The 22,041-nt window shown below is 40.7% G+C and overlaps 2 protein-coding genes across 9 annotated transcripts in view; both read left to right on the top strand.

Moving 5' to 3' along the window:
* The window catches only part of evi5b (ecotropic viral integration site 5b), a 44,870-nt gene extending 36,816 nt beyond the window's left edge, over window positions 1–8,054 (top strand). For 4 of the 7 annotated variants that reach the window (XM_039810672.1, XM_039810675.1, XM_039810671.1 and 1 more), the window contains 2 exons: window positions 1,495–1,590; window positions 7,253–8,054. In XM_039810672.1, the coding sequence (XP_039666606.1) occupies window positions 1,495–1,590; window positions 7,253–7,540 (384 nt within the window). In that variant the 3' untranslated portion in view covers window positions 7,541–8,054. Of the gene's footprint in view, window positions 1–1,494; window positions 1,591–5,014; window positions 5,025–7,252 lie in introns of all 7 variants that reach the window. The other 3 variants (XM_039810674.1, XM_039810673.1, XM_039810676.1) reach the window with 2 other exon arrangements.
* Window positions 8,055–9,434: 1,380 nt separating this feature from the next.
* On the top strand, window positions 9,435–15,772 carry gfi1ab (growth factor independent 1A transcription repressor b). Of its 2 annotated transcripts, XM_039810679.1 has the most exons (7): window positions 9,435–9,513; window positions 12,268–12,386; window positions 12,872–13,090; window positions 13,691–14,067; window positions 14,324–14,461; window positions 14,600–14,765; window positions 14,946–15,772. In XM_039810679.1, exons 2-7 carry the CDS (start codon window positions 12,275–12,277, stop codon window positions 15,122–15,124), a joined length of 1,191 nt encoding a protein of 396 aa, XP_039666613.1. In that variant the 5' UTR covers window positions 9,435–9,513; window positions 12,268–12,274; the 3' UTR covers window positions 15,125–15,772. The 2 variants fall into 2 exon arrangements, with proteins under 2 accessions (XP_039666613.1, XP_039666614.1); XM_039810680.1 differs by lacking the exon at window positions 9,435–9,513 and having other exon boundaries at window positions 12,168–12,386; window positions 12,905–13,090.
* The last annotated feature ends 6,269 nt before the right edge of the window (window positions 15,773–22,041 follow it).

The raw sequence follows: 22,041 nt of genomic DNA, 5'->3' as shown, positions 1-22,041 counted from the left end.
GGCCTTTGTTAAACGCCACAGCTCCACCATCTCTGAGCTCATAGGAAGTGGTTTCTCATCTCGAAGCAGAGACTCTACCAAAGGTGACATGCATGGTTTATTTTGAGGTTTCTATGACATGCTCAGAGATTTATACTAAATGTTATAAAGGACATTCTCATGTTTACTCTGTTTGTCAAGTAATGGGGAACATGTATCCTATCATTAATTCCACATGTTAAATATGCTATGAAAAAGCAATAATGAAACACATCTGTACTACAGTTAAAAAAAATGTTTACTGAGAGGCAGGTAATTGATACATTGAATGTTAAATTATAGTTGTAGTGCTATACTAAAAATATTACTTGAATTGTAAACTTTCACACATCCTTCGCAGATGTCTCTGCAGATTCAAAATAAGCTATTTGTCGTTGCCACAACGGAGATGCACAAACAATGTAAAAGATTATCCGAATGTGCTGACTGAAACAACACAGTCAAATGATATGCTAGTGCATTTCATGGGAATTCCTTTTATGAGGCATGATTCTTGCTCACTTGCTCAAGATGTGATGGTAATGATGTTTTTGATGATCAAAGGATGATTTTCCGGAATTGTAGCTCAGTTTACTACTGTTGGTCCCATTTCCCCTTCCTTCTATTCCCCTTCTGTTAGAACTACTTCAATTCAACAGATTTAAGAGTGTATGAGGAAGACATTTTTTTGTGAGACGTTTGACGTCCCCGGCCACAGCCTGACACCTGTTGATTCACACAACTGAACACGAGGAAGTCGTATTAACTGCCTTTCTTTTTTTTTTCTTTTTTTTTTGAGCGGAGAAACCTCAAAAACAATACATTCTTGGAATAATCTTACTTGTTTAGACACCCTGTGAGGGGAAAAAAAAGCCTACTGGGACACACCGTATTCAACCCCACCTTACCACAGGAATTAAAAACCCCATCTGTATTTTGGGGTGTTGGCAAACCAGAGAAGACTCAGTCTCACCGCTCTACCTCGACATCCCAGCCCTGCTATGTACACACATCTTCCCTTTTTGTCTCAGTGTTCCTGTGCTGCAGCCTGTGGTTTGAACTCCTCTGTGCACCCTTCACTGGTAAAACTGGCAGGTTCAAGGGTGTGATTGAGGTTTGAAATAGAGTATGTGTTTGTCTCCAGTGCCTGCAGATGTCTTCACTGAGGGAGGTAAACATCACATGGGCTGTTTAACTGTTAAAGCTAACAACCAGCCTCATCCCTAGGGCCCCAGGAGGAAATCAAGCACAAATGACACTTGTGTGTTTCCCCTGACATCTGGCACTTTGTGATGCTGCTTTTTTAGTAGCGGGGCTCTGGTATCGGCCAGTGTTTGTCCTGCTTGTACAGTAGTTAAGTCCCTGGGTATTTACGTCTTTTTACATGTACGGTGTATATCATCGTATATCATTTAGTTCAAAGTTTAACCACTTTGCTCTACAGATGCTATAACGTTTCTCACCTTCTATTAACAGAAAGAAGAAGGAAAGGTCCAAGGCCAGCTGAACCACACAGACTCGAGCCAGTACATCCGCGACCTCAAAGACCAGATAGCAGAGCTAAAGCATGAGGTGAGACTTGTAAAACTAGCATCAGGTCCATCAGTAATCACACTACCTTTTTTTTCCCTTGTAGAGATTTAGATTTTGCAGTTGCCATTTCTTTGATCTAACGTTTCAGAAGATTTCACAACATTCCCTCAGATATGGTTTTTCTTTGAGGCTAACAGATTAGAAGAAGTGTTAACTACACCCAGAGACTTCCTGTGCAGAGTTGGCATTGCGCATCTCTTGCAGATACCTTCACAGACATAACCTACAGATTTTTCTACAAGACGGTTTTACCAAGCTGATCACAGAGTAGAACCAAGATAGATGTGCTTTAAGAGAGTTAGAAATTACAACTGAAGATTTGATATGAATAACAAGTAAAAATGTGATTAGTGATTAATTTAACTGACATCAGAGTAGACCTGTACGATTCAGGGAAAAATATGAATTACGATTTTTTTTTTTAGCTTAGAATTGATATCACGATTCTCTGCCACAAATTTCTTCTCACAATGTGTAATGTTTATTGCACACATGAACCATGACAAAACAAAACAAATTGGCAGTACCAAACAGATTTTCTTTTAGCACCTATAGCACATTGTGCATCACCACAAGCCTGTATAGATGCTTCAATGAATAAAGAAAATAAAGTAAATACTGGCCATTTAAATACAGTAGGCTACCAAAAATAGTGACCTAACATATTGAAGTAAATATGGCCCTGATAATGGCTCTATCTGAACTCCTTGAACATGTCTACATAATTAAAACATGTCAATCAACATGCTGCAGCTACAGCTTCAGTTTCTAGAGAAATGGAGTTTGTCAATTGCCAATTTAAGTACATTATCAAAAACAGAATGATTTCTTAGCACACTCTTTAACTGCTTGCCTTTTATAGAATTAACATTCAACTGGCCATTCAAGTAGGTTCCCAAAAATAGAAGTTTAATGCACTGAATATGGCCCTGAACATAGCTGTAAATAGGCTAATTGAAACGTCTTTCGGACCTCTTGCCTTGTACGGCTTCATCGTATTGCAGTTTGTGGTGACGTTTGAGGTGCTGGTAAAGATTGGTGGTGTTACTTTGCGGTGCTGCAGCGAGGGCAAAGCATGCCTTGCAAATCACATCAGACTGACCCTCGTCGTCTTTCTTGAATCCAAAATACTTCCACACCACCGAATGTGGGCCTTTTTTCGGAACGAGTTCGGTTTGAGACTGAGTGGTTGGCTGATTCTCGTCACTAGTACCTGGGTTTTCATCAATATCACAGGGCTCCAGACTAACTTTTTTCACTAGGAGCACAGTGGCCCCCTACTGAAAATTTTAGGGGCGCAACCAGAAAATTTAGGGGCACACACCGTAAATCAACATGCTAACCAAATATTCACATTTCTACTAATTTCCACTGTATTACTAATAAATACTTTGATAATAGATGCAGAAATTACAATGTGCTGTTTCAAAATCAGTGTCACTTTTGAAGATGTAACATAGAAGGCACCATTGCTGTCATGACAGTAACCAAAATATTTTAAAACTATACCAGCTCTGGTCTACAACTACAATGAATTCACCTTAAAATTAAACATGTATTGTTTAGGCTATCTGAACCAATATTGGTACAGATACCTGAAATTATGGTACATTTTTTTGGTACTTTCCCTCTGTAATTACAAAACAATTATTTCAGTTGTAAAAATAATTCCAAACCTGTTTATCCTATGTACTTAGAACATTATGTTATTTTATTGTTACACTCTAAAGAAATTAAACAAAAAATAAAATAAAACCCTCCCTCTCTCCTCTCAAACCCATCCCTACAACCTATTAAATTGAATAATTATTCATTTCTTACTCACTGTAACTTGTTTAGCCTGTTGTATTTTTATCATAACTGTTTTCAATTGCTCTTTAATGTTTCATGTAAAGCACTTTGAGTTGCCTTGTTGCTGGAAGGAACTGTAGAAATAAAGTTGCCTTGCCTTACAATCTCAGCCTGTCAGTCAGTCGCCAGGGCACAATTGCACACAGTTGAGCCTGCTGCTTGTCTCAGAGGAAGTGTAACGTCAACAGCATCGTGACTGTTTTTAATATCATATTGCAGCAAACGCTGTCTGTGTGAAGTTTTTAAAAACTGTAACCATACTTGAAACCACTTTATCGGCATCACTCACTGTGACTTCAACAAAACAGCCGACGTAGTTTGCGCCGATCGCACCTCTGCGTGTGTGTGTGCGAGTGTGTGTGTTTGTGTCGGAGCACCGCTCTCTGTCAATTTTCAGAGAGGACAGATAAGCTTGCGCTTACGCGCTCAGGTACCGAAATTTCGACATTTAACGTGTAAAAAACGGGGGCAAATTTGCTGGTCGCACATGTGCGACTGGATGTAAAATTCAGTCGCACACTCTCAAATTTTGGTCGCAAAATGCGACCATTTGGTCGCAGTCTGGAGCCCTGATATCTATTTGGTTTATTTCCGAACTTCCACGCTCGCTCGACGAGTGAAACACGTGACTAAAAGGCACATTGTCATTGGCTGAGGGTGAAGCCCTGAACTGACGAGTGAAACGTGTGACTAAAAGGCGCTTTGTCATTGGCTGAGGGAGAAGACCTGAAGTGTCTGAGAGCTGTCCTACCAAAATACATTTTTAAATCGAAGTCATTTAAAAATTAAATCATAAACAGGGTGAATCGAGATCACGATTTTGTAACGATTTATCCTGCAGGTCTACATCAGAGAAGTGAAAGCATCTCCCGGTAAACTTGATACCTTAGACTTTCACATTTATTCTTTGTTTAGTCGTTATTGTTTATGATGCATGTACTATGCAAGAAAGTCCAATGTTGTGTTGAAAAGCTGTCACGGAATGATTGTCTACTTAGTGATTGAGAACCTTACTTCAATGTCTTCCAGCAGATCAGTTATTTACAAGAGGAATATCATATCTTGACATCTGTTACTGAATCAAAACAAGCAAGAACAAACAACACAGTTGGTGAATTTTGGTTGAACTGGAGTGGCATTAGTTTCTTCTGACTGCAGTTTATATTAAGGCAGTGCAGTCACAGTCATTTCCCCTCTCACTTGGTTTTGCCTTGTGGTCATCTTGGGTTACGACCGGCATGCTATGAAGCATGCTATGAATCATGCTAAGTCAAGTGTCTGCAGTGAGCAAACCTGAAAGTACAGAGTGGCGCAAGTCCCATCACCCTCCTCCTTCATAATTTAAATTAAAACCTGCATCATATTGCTGGAAATTGTGACTGCAGCCAGGCAGATTAGATCACAATTCCCTTTTTGCATGGCAACAACAGGAAGGCAGTCTGCCACATTTAGACAGGTGCAAGTAAATGTGGGCTTTTGTTATTTTTGGTATTGTGCTCTGAACAGGCCTCTGAATGCATTTCTTTCTACATGTCTGTTTGCTGCATGGCAGGCTGACTCAGGTGAGTTGGTACAGATGTGCCATGTAACCGCCAGTGGTATAAACCTGACCATCATGTACTGTAACCCCCACCCTAGGCCCATTAGGGTCTTTTTAATTCACAGCTTGGGCGGCGGTCCTGGATGCTTCCATAGAAACGTTTAGAGAATTGATGCTGCGCTGCTCTAAATTGGAGGTGGGAAAGTCAACCTGATGTACATTGGTCAAACCAGCCAGTTAGCCCTCATCCTTTTAGTCTTTTCACTTGTAAAACCCAAACATGCTGTTAGAAAACACTAACAGCGTAAATCTCATCTTTGTATGATTTGTTTTTTGAGTGCAGCCAGAATGGTCACATTGCTCCCCTTGTAGCTGATGGAGGGGAAAAAAACACCAACCACAGCTGCAGTTTAAAAGTAGTTGTAATGCGTATTTTTTCCAATCCGCTATAAAGGGCAGTAAGTCCAACAAAAAGAGGCAAACTAGATAATGCACTTGAAAACATACTTGGACAAGCCACATAAAGATGAAATGTAATGCCTCATCAAAAGAGAAAAGATTAAATGTGCTGACACACTAGGCAGACGGCAAAGAACTAGTGGCAACAAAAGATGACTGTGGCGTCGCCTCACGTCTTTTTGGCCAAGAAGTTGCAATTGAACACACCGCAAAGACTACTGTCGTTGGCCAACTAGCACGTACATTCTGCACTTGCGTGAGAGGAAATGACTATCCATGCCAGCAGGCGGCAGTAATCTATTCATTAATCTAAAAGGGAAACCGGATGTACAAACCATTGCTATGATACATACAACAAACAGCGTTTGCCCGAATCCGCTAGCGGCAACACAGACCCATTGCCTCACTCCTCGCCAGGATGACAGCAGACACTGGATGATGGGGCCCGTTCTTTAGGTAAAGAAGTCTCCCTATGGTGGGGAAGCAGAGGGACTGAGCAGCCCGCTCCTAGAAGGAACATTCAAACTTTGCTTGCTTTCCCCACTTCCGTTTTTCTTCTTGTCTACTTATTCGCATCAGCTGAACATCTGAGAGATTCCTCACTGACAGCTCCGACACCGATTCAACATGTCTCGTCAGCTTAAAAAAAGCCGACAATGGTTGACTTGTTGTGGGACACACCGCAAAAACTAAGGCAACTTGGACCGATGGCCGACCGTCCTCGTGGTGTCAGGGCCCTTACAGAATGAGGACTAACTGGTTGGTTTGGCAAATAAATGTTGGGTTTACTGTCCACCTCTGGTAAACAGCAGAGAACAGCTACTTCTCTAAAGTTTTCAGTAGGACAAATTCAGGACTGTCTCCCACGCAGTCTCAAATGGAGCTATCCCTAAACCATGAAACAATTCTACAATCACTTTATCCCAATTCCATACTACATACTGATTCTAAGGATGTTTTGAGTGCATGCACACTGGAAAAGTGATCTCCATAAATGTCAGTATGCAGTCATTGTGCAATTGATGGACAATATTGTCCCACCATATAGTTTACAAAGGAAATGGCAGATGTACTCATAGCTGAAAAAAGGGAAACTAATTATTAAAAATATAAAGTACTGAATATTTGCTAAATCATTTCTTGGTGTACTTCTTGTTTATTTCCTGTTAGTACAGAATGGTGAATGATATTGATTTATTGTGTACTAACTGCAAAAACTGTAAACTATGTAAATTAGAATGCAGTGCTTAGTGTATGCTATTGGAGTATGGAATTGGGACACAACTCATATTTTATTACATTGTTCCATTTTGGTTGAATTGCTGCATGCATGTTAGATTTGTGAAAGACATCACCTTCCATATGTGCCAGTGATACTGTTCATTAGGAGTATCACAGGCTGCCAAAGATTTGACCGTATTGTGTTAATATTTTTAATATATTGTGTTTGTACATGTCATACTTGTTAGTATATGTTTTCTCCCTCAGAAGTCTGTCCGAGGTTTCTGCCTGTAAAAAGGACGTTTTTCCTCGCCACTTTCGCACCAAATGCTTCCTCGTGGGGAAATTGTTGGGTCTTTGTAAAGTATAGAGTATGGTCTTGACCTACTCTATCTGTTTGTGTCCTGAGATAACTCCTGTTGTGATTTGACACTATAAATGAAATTGAGTTGAATTGAACATACAAGGCTGGGGGGTTACAGTTACTGTATATGTGTTTGGCTCACGTTTGCATGCAGGGTTGAACAGCCTTTGTGTTGCTCTTAATAATCATTATGCTTACTCTCACAGATTTGCTGCTTGAAAGGACAGAGGACCATGGCCAATCAGTCCACTTTTGATGGGATCCACATGATCAATCACTATGTGGGGGATGATGGGTCTTACCAGTCTTCAGATGAAGATGGAGTCAAGAGCCCGACCATCCACAACACCCAGCAGAGGAGCGGGGGCCGTATCAGACTGCGCCCCAACCTCGGGGACACCGACAGTGAGGAGGAGGAGGAGGAGGAGGAGGACGATGAGGCCCTGCGACTTTCTGTACCTCAGAGCGCCAGCCACAAGTCCACCACCGTGTGACGATCACCCACTGGGAGTTGGGACAGAGGCTGACAGCACTCACTGAGGAACAGGATATGTGTTTCCAACAGCCATTTCAGAGCAGATGTCTGGATTTGGAGTTCTGAATTTCAGAAAGGAAACTCATCATTTCATATCACACTTATGGATTTAGTTTATTTTGTTTACCTCCCTTTTGCAGTTTTTGTTTTCTTCCTGAGGACAGCAAACAACAGTCTGTCTGAGCACCACTGACAGAAGCCGACCATTGGTGTGGACCTCAGCAGAGAATGAAAAAACGTGGAGCGTATCAAAGTGTACTGGGCCACAATGGGGCGGGGGCGAAGGGGGTTGACCTCCTCCTGTTGGTACAACACAGACAAGAGACTGTGCAATTAAACATTTTATGCTATATTACACACTTCATCCAATGTTTTTATATTTTTAAAGCATTTTATAAATGAACATCAAAAATGTATTGATGCCGTTACTACTAAGTGTCCATCGTGCAGAGGCAGAATTGTATAGGTGTGTGTTATATTTTTTATATGTGTGTGTATATATATATATATATATATATATATATATATATATATATATATATATATATATATATATATATATATATATATATATATATATATATATATTTTCTTGTCTTTATATAGTCTTGATGAGCTTGGTCAGCGGCCGGTATCAAAGCCGCTTGTGTCAGCCAGCGCTGGCTTGAGGTAATGTTGACTTTTTGGCCTTAGCACGTGCCGCATGCCTTTCACCAGGGCTGGTGTACCACAAGGTCAATGTGACATCTGCATACTTGTAGATATGTAAATGTGTATTATGTTTTTGTTTTTTTCAATTCCTTTTGAACTTGAAAATATGTATCTATTGCATATCTAATGTTTAGAATATATTGTAAATTCAGAAAAAGGGACATATGAGTTAGTTTAATATGATAACACAAATCCTGTTTTTGAGATAAGTGAGGATTCCTGTTAGAGAAAAAGAAAAGCTGATCATTACTTACGAGAAAACTAAAAAAAGAGTTAATTATCAGTGGAAAGATTTAATTAACTACTGTTGCTGTTGTACTGATTTCTCTGAAAGCATCCAGGCTTTACTTTCAAAATGAGCCCCGCAGTAAGTCAATTCAGCACATACTGTAGTAGATTTGCTGATGAGTCAAACATGAGTAATGTCTACCAGAAGTTTATCACAAATTTGCACGGAAATGGATGGCAGTCCTAGGGAACTTAAACTGGGAGACAAAGCTGAGATAACAAAACGTAGCACACTTTATAACACAAACTGGGGAGGAATCTGAAGTTGTCAAGTGTTAACAAAGTAAGCACTATATTCTGGATTGTGCACAAACACAGGCCAGTTCCACTCCATTTCATGTGCCCAGACCTGGATGTGTAAGACTTTGAATTTCTCTGAATGTCTGTATTGAACACTAACTCCTGTATTCCGTGAAAGCCAAGGTCGAAGTGAAAGTCTTGGCTGTCATGTTCAGGAAACTGAAAAGATTCTGAGTTTGACTTGGTGATGATGTCCCTTTGATGAACAAGATACCCTGTGTTTGGTGGGAGAGGAACACGTTATGGCACTTTTTGAGTCTGCAGTGCAGTAAGGACACACATGGCCACACTATGGAGCAGTCAGCACACTCTTGAGACTAAATGAGATTGTTGTGTGTCTTGGATGAGTTCACAATAAACGTTTGATAAACTCCTTGACTGATGTCTCTTTTTTTAAAGTAGGCAGCCGACCGCTAACCTGAGCCTCCTCAGCCACACTGAAATGACTGTGAGCACATGGGGGATGTTGTGTCTCAATGCTGCCTTCCTCTGAAGATTCTTACTTAGATTGACTGCTTCCAGGAAGTGATTTCTCGCGGTTTATAGAGCTGAGCCTCAACTACCAATCATTTGATGCAGAAAACCACATTTTAAAAGTGCATTTCTCATCGGGCACTCTGAAACATTAACCAGGTATGTATTACTGCCAAATGCTATTGATGATGTTTGATTTATTTATTTTGATTAGACATTAGAACGGTCTAATTGGGATGGTGAAAGTACTGTGACCATAGTGTAATCTTATACTTTGTATTGCAGTGATTGATGATACTTGATATTTTGAACATGCATTTCATGGCGTAGTAAAGGGCAGTGACAGTTTATTCAAAATTTAAAAAGCTGGTTGTAAAACCTCAAAACTAAGAACAACTTAGGTTCAATTCATGTCTGTACCTGCCAAACAGAGGTGTGCCTGATTATGTTGCCATAGAAATCTGTTTATAGATTATGATTTTTGATTTACAATTAACATTACTCGAATTTAAGATAAAATCACCTTTAGTAAAGGATGGGTGTAACTACTACAGCTTTTAAAAAATAGTACGGTCACACTCATACTGTCATGAAGTGTCATAAACATAAACAAGTCATATACGTTTATGACATAACGCTTCTGTCATTAAGTGTCATTCGTTTTTTGTCATGACAAGTTAGGGTTAGGGTTCATGTGTCAATTGACAGTGTCATGTGTTCATGACAGTGTAATGTCACTCTTATGTACTGTAGATACCTTCAAGTAAAGGGTTACCATTTGTACTAGCCTTTTATTTGTGGGGTGTATCCTGAAACGTAAGAGCGCATTGAAATCTGAGACCGGTGCAGTGTGGGGGCATTTGGTGTTTTCAGATGCAGAGGCGTTTTTAAGGTTGAATTTCAATAGAAAGGACAAAATATTTGAATAAATTATGCAGAATCAATAAGGAAATACATTGTAATCTAAGCAGTGTTTCACGACCACAATGACACACACATGACCCCAAAACAATTTTTTTTTTTAGACAGAAAAACATCTTTAAAATGTTAATATTATTGTAAGTAATATTATTGTATTAGGTCTCTTGATTGACATGGCAGGATGCCGCAGTTGGTTGATACTTTACGCAGCGTTACGAAAGTCCTCTCTGTCGGCCTGTCGGCTCGGGCAGCAAGAGCCGGCCTGACTCCACTTTTATCGGGCTTCATATCTCCACCAACACTGTGTCCGGATGCCACGGCCGTGTGGTGTCTAATCGAGCCTGGGCATGTGGCTCTTTGATTTCCTGCCCTTCATTTACTGATAGGCTGGTTTGCCAATTAGATAATAGTGTCCTGATAGTGAACATACATTAATTGTGCTCCGGAGCTGTTACATACCGAGCCTATAAAATGCGTCCTCGTGCTTAATCTGATTAGTCCAGGTTGAAACCAATCTGCGTCTCCAATATTGTGATCAAGTAAAGAAAAATATTTACAGTCATGAAAGTTTTGACTTGAGCTGATTTATTTATAAGAACATGTTCAAAAAAAATGTGATCTAAAAACGTTAGATCTAAAATTGTGACACTCATTGGTAAAATCTTAAAAGAACATTTTTATCTAAGCGCGAAAGTAGACAATGCTGATCAGTAAAAAGCAGTTTCAATCAAATATTAATAATTGTATTAATTGTGATGGTTCTTTCACTTGGAATAATAAAGTCCCTCTTACTTCCTCACTGTAATAGTTTTGGGATTCACTTATTGCACCTGCAGTGAAAAAAAAAAAAAAAAAAAAAAAAGGAACCAGGAACGCACGACTCTATCCTATTGTTCGGTGCGTAATGACGCTTAAACTGGGCTACAATCTGCGTCCTGGCCGAACAGAAAACAAATTGTCTGCTTGGGGCTTCTTCTTATTGAGCATAATGCCCAGGGTAATGTGAAACTGTCACCGCAGGCGTGAGGACGGTGAGTGTCTGTCACATAATAACAGCCTATACGGCCCAACTGACCACCAGACCGGGACAAAGCTCCACCAAACCTTGTCATCTGGGGACACCTGGAGCCCGAGGTTTAATCCCAATAAATTTGTATTTAATGTGAGGAATGTGTCAATCGTTGCAGATTCTACTATTATCTTATTCCATTGTATTTCAGAAAAAAAAAAACACCAAACACACTCCTGTCAAACCTGCAGGGATGTACAGGATATAATTGTGAAATAATGTATTTCTTAGTGATTGTGATCTATATTAAGCATAAGAGGACACTGTAGGTTCAGAGTTTCCCCCGCCCTTTTGATTTTACCATGCTATATGCAGGCTCTCAGACACCCTGGGGTGCGCCTCCGCGTTTCCTCTCCCCCTGTTAGATTGAGTAAGGCGCTGATAAGGCCTGTATCACTTCTCCTGATTGCCACAGGCTCCCCTGGAGAGAGACACGAGCTGCAGCCAAAAGGGGACCAGCAGCTGCACGCGGCGGGCTCAACACGGCAAAAAGTCCTCATTCAAACGTCACCTATTGTCTAATAAAAATCAACTCCTGATAATTCCACGGGTGTTTCTTGAAACAAAAGGCAGGACAAAGGCAAACCACTCTGTAATATGCTATCAAGTGAAGTCCTGAGTGACTTTTCATGAGGTGAAAGACATCGCCCCCGCTGCTGACTAGGTCTAGTTTCCTGTTGACCGCACTGCGCGCAGTAGGCGGTTACTTTTTGCAGTGCAGTCTCTGCAGTGACACCTGTCCGTGCAACACCTGGCAGACAGGCCGGAGGTTGTGCGCATGCTCCGTCGTCAGGTTGAAATCTATTAAAGCACTTGGACCCGCAGCTCCCCACCAGTGGAGATCGGGTCTTTGCAGAGTTCAGGGCGAGCAGCAGCGTCCTTCTCTACAGCTGGATTATTCTCACTGATTTGTTTGCTCTCAGATCAGAGATGCCTCGCTCCTTCATGGTGAAGAGTAAGAAGGCGCACAGTTACCACCAGCCCCGGAGTTTGGAGGATGACTACAGCAGGCTGGATAGTATACTGGCTCAAATATGCTCAGGTGTGTACAAAATGATGCCGTTTTCACATTTCCTTTACGGCGTAAAATGTGTGTTTGTTTTTTTATCCCATTTCACGTAGCCTATAACAAAGTTTTAAACTAAAATATCATGTCAATAATTGCGGACATTTTACGGGATAATTATTATGATTAAAGGCATATTAAATTATAAATCACAAAGGGGAAATGCATACATACAAAATTATCACTGGTTTCACACTTTAAAGGACTCTACCGCGTCGGTGCAGTTTATTGAATTATGGCTAGGCTTTAAATACATTTTCTAAAAATGCTGAGACAAAAATGGAAAAAAAAAGTTGAATTTCCTATGTAGCGTATATTTGGTAGCCTACATACTGAGATTTCACGCTAACGAAAAATCACTTCCATTAGACTAATGATAGATTTATAGTGACGCATTTAAGGACATGACAGTTGTGCAGTTGTCTAAAAACATTAGAATTGTATCGCTTCCTTTCGTTAAGATGCTGACTGCGCTCCTCCCTGTGACCTCTCAGAAGCAGATAAGCTTCAAGATGATACCGACATGTCGGTGGACAGGTACGGCCTCTCCCCGGACTCCCACCTGGCCGACGCTGCTGATTTCTCCCCGAAGTCCCCGCTGAGCTGCGCCGACAGTCTGTGCGGTCGCTCTCCGGACTATGAGGATTTCTGGAGGCCTCCGTCCCCCTCTGCATCCCCGGGTACAAACACCACCACACAGATCCATCACCCTTTATACAGGCACACGCAGACACATTCAAGTCTCTGTAGGAATATCTTTATATTTTTTGCACGTCTATCTGAAATATGTGATTTTAAATTTTCAGCACATTTTGTGAACCATAATACTTTAATAGCCGGATACGTTTTTGTTTTTTTTTCATACAAAAAATATATGCTGCCTTTGTGGCAGACTATAAGAGTTAACATGTTTTATTTCATGTGTTATATTCTAAGAATGCTGTCACTATAACTAGGCCTACTACAACTATAACTCATTAGGCTACTTTTAAGCTAATTTTGTCATATGAGTTAATTTGTTTATTTATACATGTATAGGCTATATAAAAGTGTGTTGGGCCTTGAAATAACGTTAGGCCAAATTCTCCAATACTATTTATTTGTTATAGTACACACCCCCCTTCTACATCTGATATTACATGGTTTCCCCAACGGCGTCATCATTTGGGAATTCTCTGATAGAACATTGCATGACACTTATGCCCCGTCGGGCCCTGTGGGGTCATGGAAACGCCCTGCTTGAACCTGGTTTCTGATCTGGCCTCTGTTCCCCTCTTCAGTGGATTCTGAGAAATCCCTGTCTCCTCTGGTGGATGAGACCGAGCCCTTCACTATTCCCTTCCGGCCGTATGCGTGGAGCAGCTACCCGGAACCGGGGCTCAGGCCAATGGTGCAGGAGAGCCTCCATCCCGGCATGGAGGTGGACAGAGGCCCGGCGGCGTTGGCCTTCTACGGGGACAGGAGCACCCACTCAGCCCTGTACGCAGACCGGACTCTGGACGAGGAGACTTACGGTGACTACAGGAGGCACGCTGCTGCTTTGCTGTTCCCAGAGGGAGGCCTGCATAGAAAAACCCACAATGTGAAGGCCCAGTCTGACCTGCTGTGCTCCAGTCTGATCCTCAATGGCGCTTACAAGTGTATCAAGTGCAGTAAGGTGAGGATGGAGATAAATAAATGGACGGCTAACACAGTTAGCTGCTGCTGGTCATCTAAAACTGCAAAAACTGCAAAAACTGTTGCTGCCTGTAAATCAAATGATCCCAATGATCTGACCTCAGTGACTCTTAAGTTATTTCACAAATGTTAATTAACCTAACAAAAATAAGCCTAACAAAAATATATATTTTTTTCAGCTAAACTTTATTGTTATTTCCAAAACTGACCGATGACTTCTTTCTTTCTTTACACAGGTGTTTTCCACTCCGCACGGTTTAGAAGTCCATGTCCGCAGATCGCACAGTGGCACCAGGCCATTTGCGTGTGAAATATGCGGCAAAACTTTCGGACACGCAGTCAGCCTGGAACAACACAAAGCCGTGCACTCTCAGGTAACGTCACATACTTGAAACCGCATCCTGCAGTTCGCACCTTCTCTGGGTCTGCATGCTGCTGTCACACTGCTTTTCTGTCAGGGTGGGTGTGCTGACTTGAAATCATGACTAAACCCGCTTCTGCTCACGTTTCAGGAAAGAAGTTTCGACTGCAAAATATGCGGTAAAAGTTTTAAGAGGTCGTCTACTCTGTCGACGCACCTGCTTATCCACTCCGACACTCGGCCATACCCCTGCCAGTACTGCGGGAAGAGGTTCCACCAGAAGTCAGACATGAAGAAACACACTTTCATCCACACAGGCAAGTGGAGAAAATGCAGACTGTAATGCAACACAACGTAACACATTTGGCCGAAGTTAAAATGTTGTTGGGTTTCTAGTGTTCCTTAAAGAATCTGTGCGTAATTTGTGCGTAAAAGTTCGAAATCATGTTCAATAAAATAGAACCCCCACTAATATGTTTTCTGGATGTGTTTTTCAGGTGAGAAGCCACACAAATGCCAGGTTTGTGGGAAAGCGTTCAGCCAGAGCTCCAACCTTATCACACACAGCAGGAAACACACCGGGTACAAACCTTTCGGCTGCGACCTCTGCGGCAAAGGTTTCCAGAGAAAAGTGGATCTGAGGAGACACAAAGAGACGCAGCACGGACTGAAATGAAGCGATCACTGCTCACATCATGTCATGTCATCTGAGTCTTTAAATCATGATTCTTGAAACGAGTGAGGCCATCTAACAAAGACATTTTTTGATATTTTCGCCCACCTTGAGGACATTTCTTGGATCAAGATTCACTTTGATCCACCTTCAGCTTTGTAAAAACTTGTAAAAGTGCATTAGAAATATCTAATTATCTCAGCCGATAGGCACATTGTTTATTTATTTTAATAAAGAAAATGTATATGTCTCATAAATAAAACTTACACGGTGTCTTCTTCTGACGGACATTTTGCAGTGCGAAGACATCAACACTAATTATTCAACGGATTATTATAAAGGTCAAAAAAAAACAACCAGAGATAAGCTGTGAACTGTGAGCATGTTAAAACAAATGTATCATGTTTGTATGTCGACTGATATGAATCAGCTTCAGTGGGCCCTAAATATTTGTTCTCACACTTAAATAACCGGATCAACATGCTAACAGAGATGAAAATCTGCGCTTCTCCGAGGCATTTTGTTGTCAGGTGGAGACATGCTGGCAAAACAAGCCTCCTCAGACTGTGTGATTTAATAAACAAGGGGGGTTACTGCCTTACTCACGAAGCTGTTATCTTCATTTTTCCCCCCATTTTGCACATTTTATTGTCAGAATAAAGTTTTAGTCGTTTACGACTCAATTTATGTTTCCAGGCATTTTTATTTTCTGTTTTATTTTCAACTAGATAAAAAAAACAATCTAACGTCCACATCTAAAACAGGTTATATAACTCATATTTCTTCCCCCTAATTATAGCAAACTTCCCCTCAATGTATTAGCCTGTATTCTATTTTATGTAATAACCATTTTATTATTATAATTATTATTAGTAGGCTAGTAGTAGTAGTAGCAGCAGCACACTTTGCTCTAGCAGCAATTTAGCTTTAATTAAACTACTTTAATCTTCCACCTACAAAACCACACTCTAATTGTTGTTGTGACTTAAAGCTATAAGCCGACAAACGAACAAAGGGCCAGGACGTTTAACCATGTTGCTGCCGTGATTGTGATTGCCCAGAGGCTACCGTGGCTCCTGTTTGTTATGACCACTGTTGCCATTTGTTTTAACCCTAAACAGTCTGATCAGATTTAACCGTTAACCAGATGCGTTTTACCCTCATGGCTGTTATTTAAAAAATAAGGAGGAGGACAAAAAAAACGACTTTTGGCAGGAAGCTGGCAAACAAGGCACCACATGCAGCAGCTGTGATCCACTGAGGGACTGCTCCTGGGATGGAGTTTGAAATAGTTTATTAGAATTCTGTTATATAGGCCTAAGTGATGAGCATAAATTGATTTAATCTGAGGCCTCTGGGTGGACAGTTTGAAATCGGGCAATAATAAATCCTATGAAGACACTGACATTAACAACGAATTACAACAAACTCAAGGAGATTGGTTTTATATTGACAGTGACACAAGGTATGGTGGTATAATAATGACTTTCATTCAGTCATTATCAGAAGGTATAAGCCATACATATGAAACCAAAGTAATCAATTTATCAGAAAAGCATTTCACCTCCAGATAACATTATTTTTTATATAACCTCCATCATGTTTTGCATTGATGCTTTAGACTGAAGTCATTACACTGCTGCTTAGGTGAGTTTATAAACAAGTGCCTGTCTTTATAATTACTGTCACCATTTCATTCTTTCACTATCTCATATTTACTTTTAACAAAAGAGGAACAATCGGTTAGCCGTCTTCCTTCAACATTGATTGAAATCACTGACTCACAAGGATTTACTATGCCTCACTTCCCCCAAAATCGTACAACATCCAAGCCTGCGAAGATACTGAATATTTTAAACCCCAAGATGAACAGAAAGGAGAACAGAAAAAGGCAAGCTCATTTAAAGCAAGACTTAACAGAGCTGTGCACCTTGGTGCTATGTTGCACAGAGTGACACACATCATTTATTCTCTTTAAGAATCCCATTATAATTATCAGTATTGTACCTCGGCATAGTTAAAGAAAAAGGTTATATATCTATCTTAATGAATGACTGAACACCTGCAGCTGCTGTGGAGTTTATATTGTTTATACATGTCCACGCTGTCTGCCTTGCTGATGTTTAATTCTACTGATTCTAAAAGAAGTTACAGGCTATTTAAAAATCAACTTCATGTGCAACAACCTCACATCCCCAAGGAAATGTGCACTTTATAAAGGAAATCATTAGGAGTCACAGATAAATCACAGAGAAAATTGCTGCTGTCTGAAAAGGGTCTCTCTGTTCAGTGTTGGATCTGGTCACAGGGAAATGGCCTCCTGTTGGAACGAAGCTGACATCAAACTTCTCTCACAACCTTTCTTAAATTTCTAAAATGAACAGCAGTGTGTTAAGAATGCGAATCATTTGTGAAGTCTCAGAAGGTATTGCATGATTCCCTCTGAGAGTCGCTCCTCAAGCACAATCACAGAGAGAAGCTTTTCGAGCAAAAGTCTTCAAACAAGCCATTAGGCTGACCAGATTTCCTCCAAGGGCACGGGTGGATTTTTTTAAAGCATTACCCAACTGCCCCGAGGCATATCAAATATGAATAGAATATGGCTCAATCGATTAGAGTGGGCGAGTAATCAGAGCATTGCAGTCTAAGGCTCAAATCTAGGCCTGCATCTTGGTCCATAAGTGCACACACACTCATCTGTGCACACATGCATACACCCAGAGGTATGACTGGATTCATTTTTCTTGTTGTGCAATTAGAAAGTTCAGAGTCTGGGTTTTGTGGTTTTGGATGATTCATTATTAATGTAAAATTAAACATAAATAATTACAGAGAGATTCTAGAGACACACTTTTCTGATTTAGATGTTTTAGCATCTTCTACTGTTTAAGCATGGCAGATGAATTATCAATATAGATTTCATCTGTAGGTTAATGAATGTGGAAAACAGTTTTACAAATAGGTGTGAGTTTTTCTTCCGTGTAAAGAAACAAAACTCTTGAAAAGAGACTTAAACATTGTAGGGGAGATGCTGCAACAGCGGGAGAAACCAGACCCCACCTCCTGGTTTACAAACTGTGATACTCAGCTTGATGCACTAAAGGTGAGAATCTGAATAAAACATAACTTGCAATACCTCATAGATAATATAAAGATACAGAACATGCCCACACAGCTAACAAGAGTAAATATCTAGAATCAACAACATCTGGTGATTTATCAGATTCAAATGTTGTACTTGTTAATAGCACATATAGGGAAGACACCATGAAGAGAGAGCAAATGTGATTGTTCCCTGAGGGCCTGCAGAACAGTTGTGTATATTGTAATGATGTGGTATTTGCTCTCATGCTCTGATCAGCAGATTTCACACAGGTTTGACGAGTGACAAAGAGAAAACCTGAGACAGACACAGGATTACTAACAGCAAGCTTCGGAGAGAAAGAACTGATTAATATGCTCGGATACAGTAAAGGATGGTAAGAAGTTGTTGGAAGATGAACAGACATAAAATAAAACATTCTGTATGCACTCTTATTTAAGAAACTTTTAGCATCAGAGAGACCTTCCTGCTCACCTGTCCCCTTCTCAATGGTTGACACGCCAACTAAGCTGGGACAGATAAAGAGAGGCAGGGCACATATAGTACATAGCTCTTTTGTTGCAGAGGCTTATTCATTATTCACCTGATCTGAAAAACAGACTGCAAATCAACTGCACAGCTGTCATCAAGCAACAAGGCGTAGACACAAATTATTCATGACTCTGCAAAGAAAAGGCAGCAGAATGAGAGGAAAATAATAACAAGAGACATCAGCGAGGCAGCTGACAGGCTGAACACGTGTGGGGAGAGCCGACCTTCTTTGGGCAGACAAGCTTCCTCCTGGAGTGCCAGCCGCGGCTGCACCAGTCTTCCCCCGAACCGCCTCTACACACACCATACTTTTACTGTGTGGCATGTTTGCTGATTACTTTTGTTGAAGCAATTTATTTCAAGTTTCAAAAAATGAGCTCAGGTGACTTCATTTAGTATCTTGTGATGTTTTAGCAGCCCTTTCTAGGGTGTAGGGTGTTCCCTAACTCTTGAAATTGCATCCAGGGTGAGGTCCTGCCATGAATGTTAACAGGATAAGCAGTTTAGAGAATAGGTATTATGTTTTACTTTCTCTTTACTCTCTCTAGGTATTTATTATTAGTTTAAATTACTTATTTGAAACATAGGTATACCTTACAATAATGCCCATTGAGCTTGCGGCACTCATAAACTCTGTATGGCTGACATCAAGACTAGATGGCAACCAGTGTTCTTCAGTTAAATCTGGACACGACAGATATTCTTATTATTAACCCTTAACATCTGACAAATCTAGGATTCTGATCATGCAACATTAAAGCTATAGCTAAAAACCGTGGTGTAACATTTGAACCCAGCTTAATTGAGCATGTATTGCAATGCAATTATCACCTACCTTAATCAAAAACCCAATAGGCAGGCTACAGATCAAAACTCAGGCGTTTAACTAAAACTAAGAGATGGGATTATATAACATCTGTTTCAGCGTCCCTACACTGGCTCCCTGTTCAAATTAAAGATGATTTAAAAATTTGATTGCTAACGTTTAAAGCATTGCATGGCCAGGCAACTAACTACACCATTGAACTATACAAAGCTCTTTTAAATCACTTTTAATTCCCCCTGATTTTAGTCTTTTTCTCTTATTTTACCCATTTTATCCAGATGTTTTTGTCCACCGTTGTCATTAAAAAAGACAAAGAAAGAAAGAAAGAAAGAAATCATACCTTTATTAGAAATTATTTATTAAAGTGACTATATGTAACTTTTTAATGTTTCATATTCATATTTCATACAATGGTCTAAATGAGCTGTAACAGCAAACGAGACTTACAGTGAAAAGAACGCTATTTTTATATCGTTTTTAGTAAAGCCTCTGCCTGGGATTTTTTCCCGCCAAGTCACAGAATGATTTGCATTCTGATGGGTCACAGATTTCTTTGTAACACAAGAAAAAAGCTTGCGTTAGCGTATCGAGCCAGGCAAAAGGTAGCAGGAGATTTATTTATATAGGCCTAATTGTATTTTAATGTTATTTTAGAAGTTATCTGTTGTAGTTAAGGCTGATACTGGAGCAGGGCCATCCCAGAAAAGAGGGAAATTAAATGAAGAACTAAAAGCCAAAAGGGAAAGTGACAGATGACGGGCGAAAACGCGAGTCAACTTTGGTCGGGCTTTTAACAGATGGGGACATGACCTTCCATTAGCGCTAACTCAGTACTACAGTGGGCAATAAAGCACCGTGCGAGACAGCTAGTGTGGTAAAAACACTACTGCTTTTGTCCAAAGTGGTCGCTAGAATCAACACAAACTAAAGTTAGATATAGCCACTTTAAGGGGAAATTCAATTTTTTCAATCTAAATTGAATTTTACTCATTTTACACACAGGCCCAAAATACACACACATGCACAAACAGGATCTATACACAATTAAGATATAAAGAAATGTCAGAGCAAGGGGACTGCCAATAGACAGGCTCCTCGAGCAATTGGGGGTTTGGCAGAAGTGCCCCCTCCAGCTACCAGTTCCCATTCCGTACTTGGACTTGAACCAGCGACCCTCCAGTTCCCAAGCAAAGTCCTCACTGAGCTACTGCTGCCCCAAATATATCCAATTATTACCAAATATATTATATTTATCTTTTGTATTTCGTTGCTGTGGCTGTCTTTGTTCGGCTTAATGTTGTAAAGCACTTTGTAACATTTTGATTCTAAAAATGCTCTTTAAATTAATTTTATCATAATTAATAGTACTACTTTTATTAATAACAATATTTTTAGCCCAACATAATATAACACATTTATGCAGGCCAATGCAGGCGAGAGTGTGTGGAGGGGGAGGGGGCAGACAGTGTTGTTGTTTTCAATTTTCAGGCCTGTTTAAAATGGCGTGTCCCAAGGTGTTTGTGCTTGTGTGTGTGTGATTCTAAAGACATGACCCCCCCCCCCACACACACACACACATACACAAACACACACACACACACACACACACACACACACACACACACACACACACACACACACACTCACACACACACACACACTCACACACACACACACACACACACACACACACAAGCACGCACGCATGCACACACTCACACTCACACTCACACGCACATGGCCACACATAGCCACACACGGCCACACACACACACACACACACACACACACACACACACACACACACACACACACACACACACAGACACCGGCCACACACACAGCCACACAAACACACACACACCATCAAAACATCAAAAAACAGTGGAGGCCAAAATGAGAGCGGACATTTTTCTCCAGCCGCCTTGAAAGCTTTCCATTAGCCGGGCTCTGTTCTGAGGGTCTGGGGCCCTGAACAGCGTGAGTCCATGGGGGACTGGTGGTGGTGTGTGGGGGATGGCTGGGATTGGGACCCACAGGTTTGATGAAAGAGGGGGGGTTGGTAAGGCTGTCCGCTCATTTAAAGACATGTTTACGCGGTTCATTTAGCATTACATATCACTAGACAATTTGGATGTGAGCTGTCACTCAGGAACAAAAAAGGCTGCTCTGCTGCCGCTCACTTAGAACTTGTGTCTGTATCACAGTCCCCTGCTCTCTGGGTGGTTTTACACATATCCTTATGTATGTGGCAGATATTCTGTAGCTGTACAAAAATAACCTGTGTTCAATTCTTTTATTGCTTCTGCTCCAAAACCACGCTCTCGCCTTGTTGGCCTGGTTGGCCTGGTTGCGTCTTTTATCTGAAGTCATGTCTAATAACACATGAATCCTGAAGGTGACATTAAAAGGATCCACTCTAGCTAAAAGGCTTGATTACAAAAGATTCTCTTCTCTTCA

Source organism: Perca fluviatilis, chromosome 9 (genome assembly GCF_010015445.1).
Source record: "Perca fluviatilis chromosome 9, GENO_Pfluv_1.0, whole genome shotgun sequence".
Classification (NCBI taxonomy): Eukaryota; Metazoa; Chordata; class Actinopteri; order Perciformes; family Percidae; genus Perca; species Perca fluviatilis.
This window is presented reverse-complemented; position numbering and strand designations above follow the sequence as displayed.

Excerpts from the sequence above, each read along its gene's own strand:
- gfi1ab (XM_039810679.1), top strand. The coding sequence starts at position 12,275 with ATGCCTCGCTCCTTCATGGTGAAGAGTAAGAAGGCGCACAGTTACCAC. Across the intron at positions 13,091-13,690 it reads GTCCCCCTCTGCATCCCCGG|TGGATTCTGAGAAATCCCTG; the intron begins GTACAAACACCA and ends TCCCCTCTTCAG. Across the intron at positions 14,068-14,323 it reads AGTGTATCAAGTGCAGTAAG|GTGTTTTCCACTCCGCACGG; the intron begins GTGAGGATGGAG and ends TTCTTTACACAG.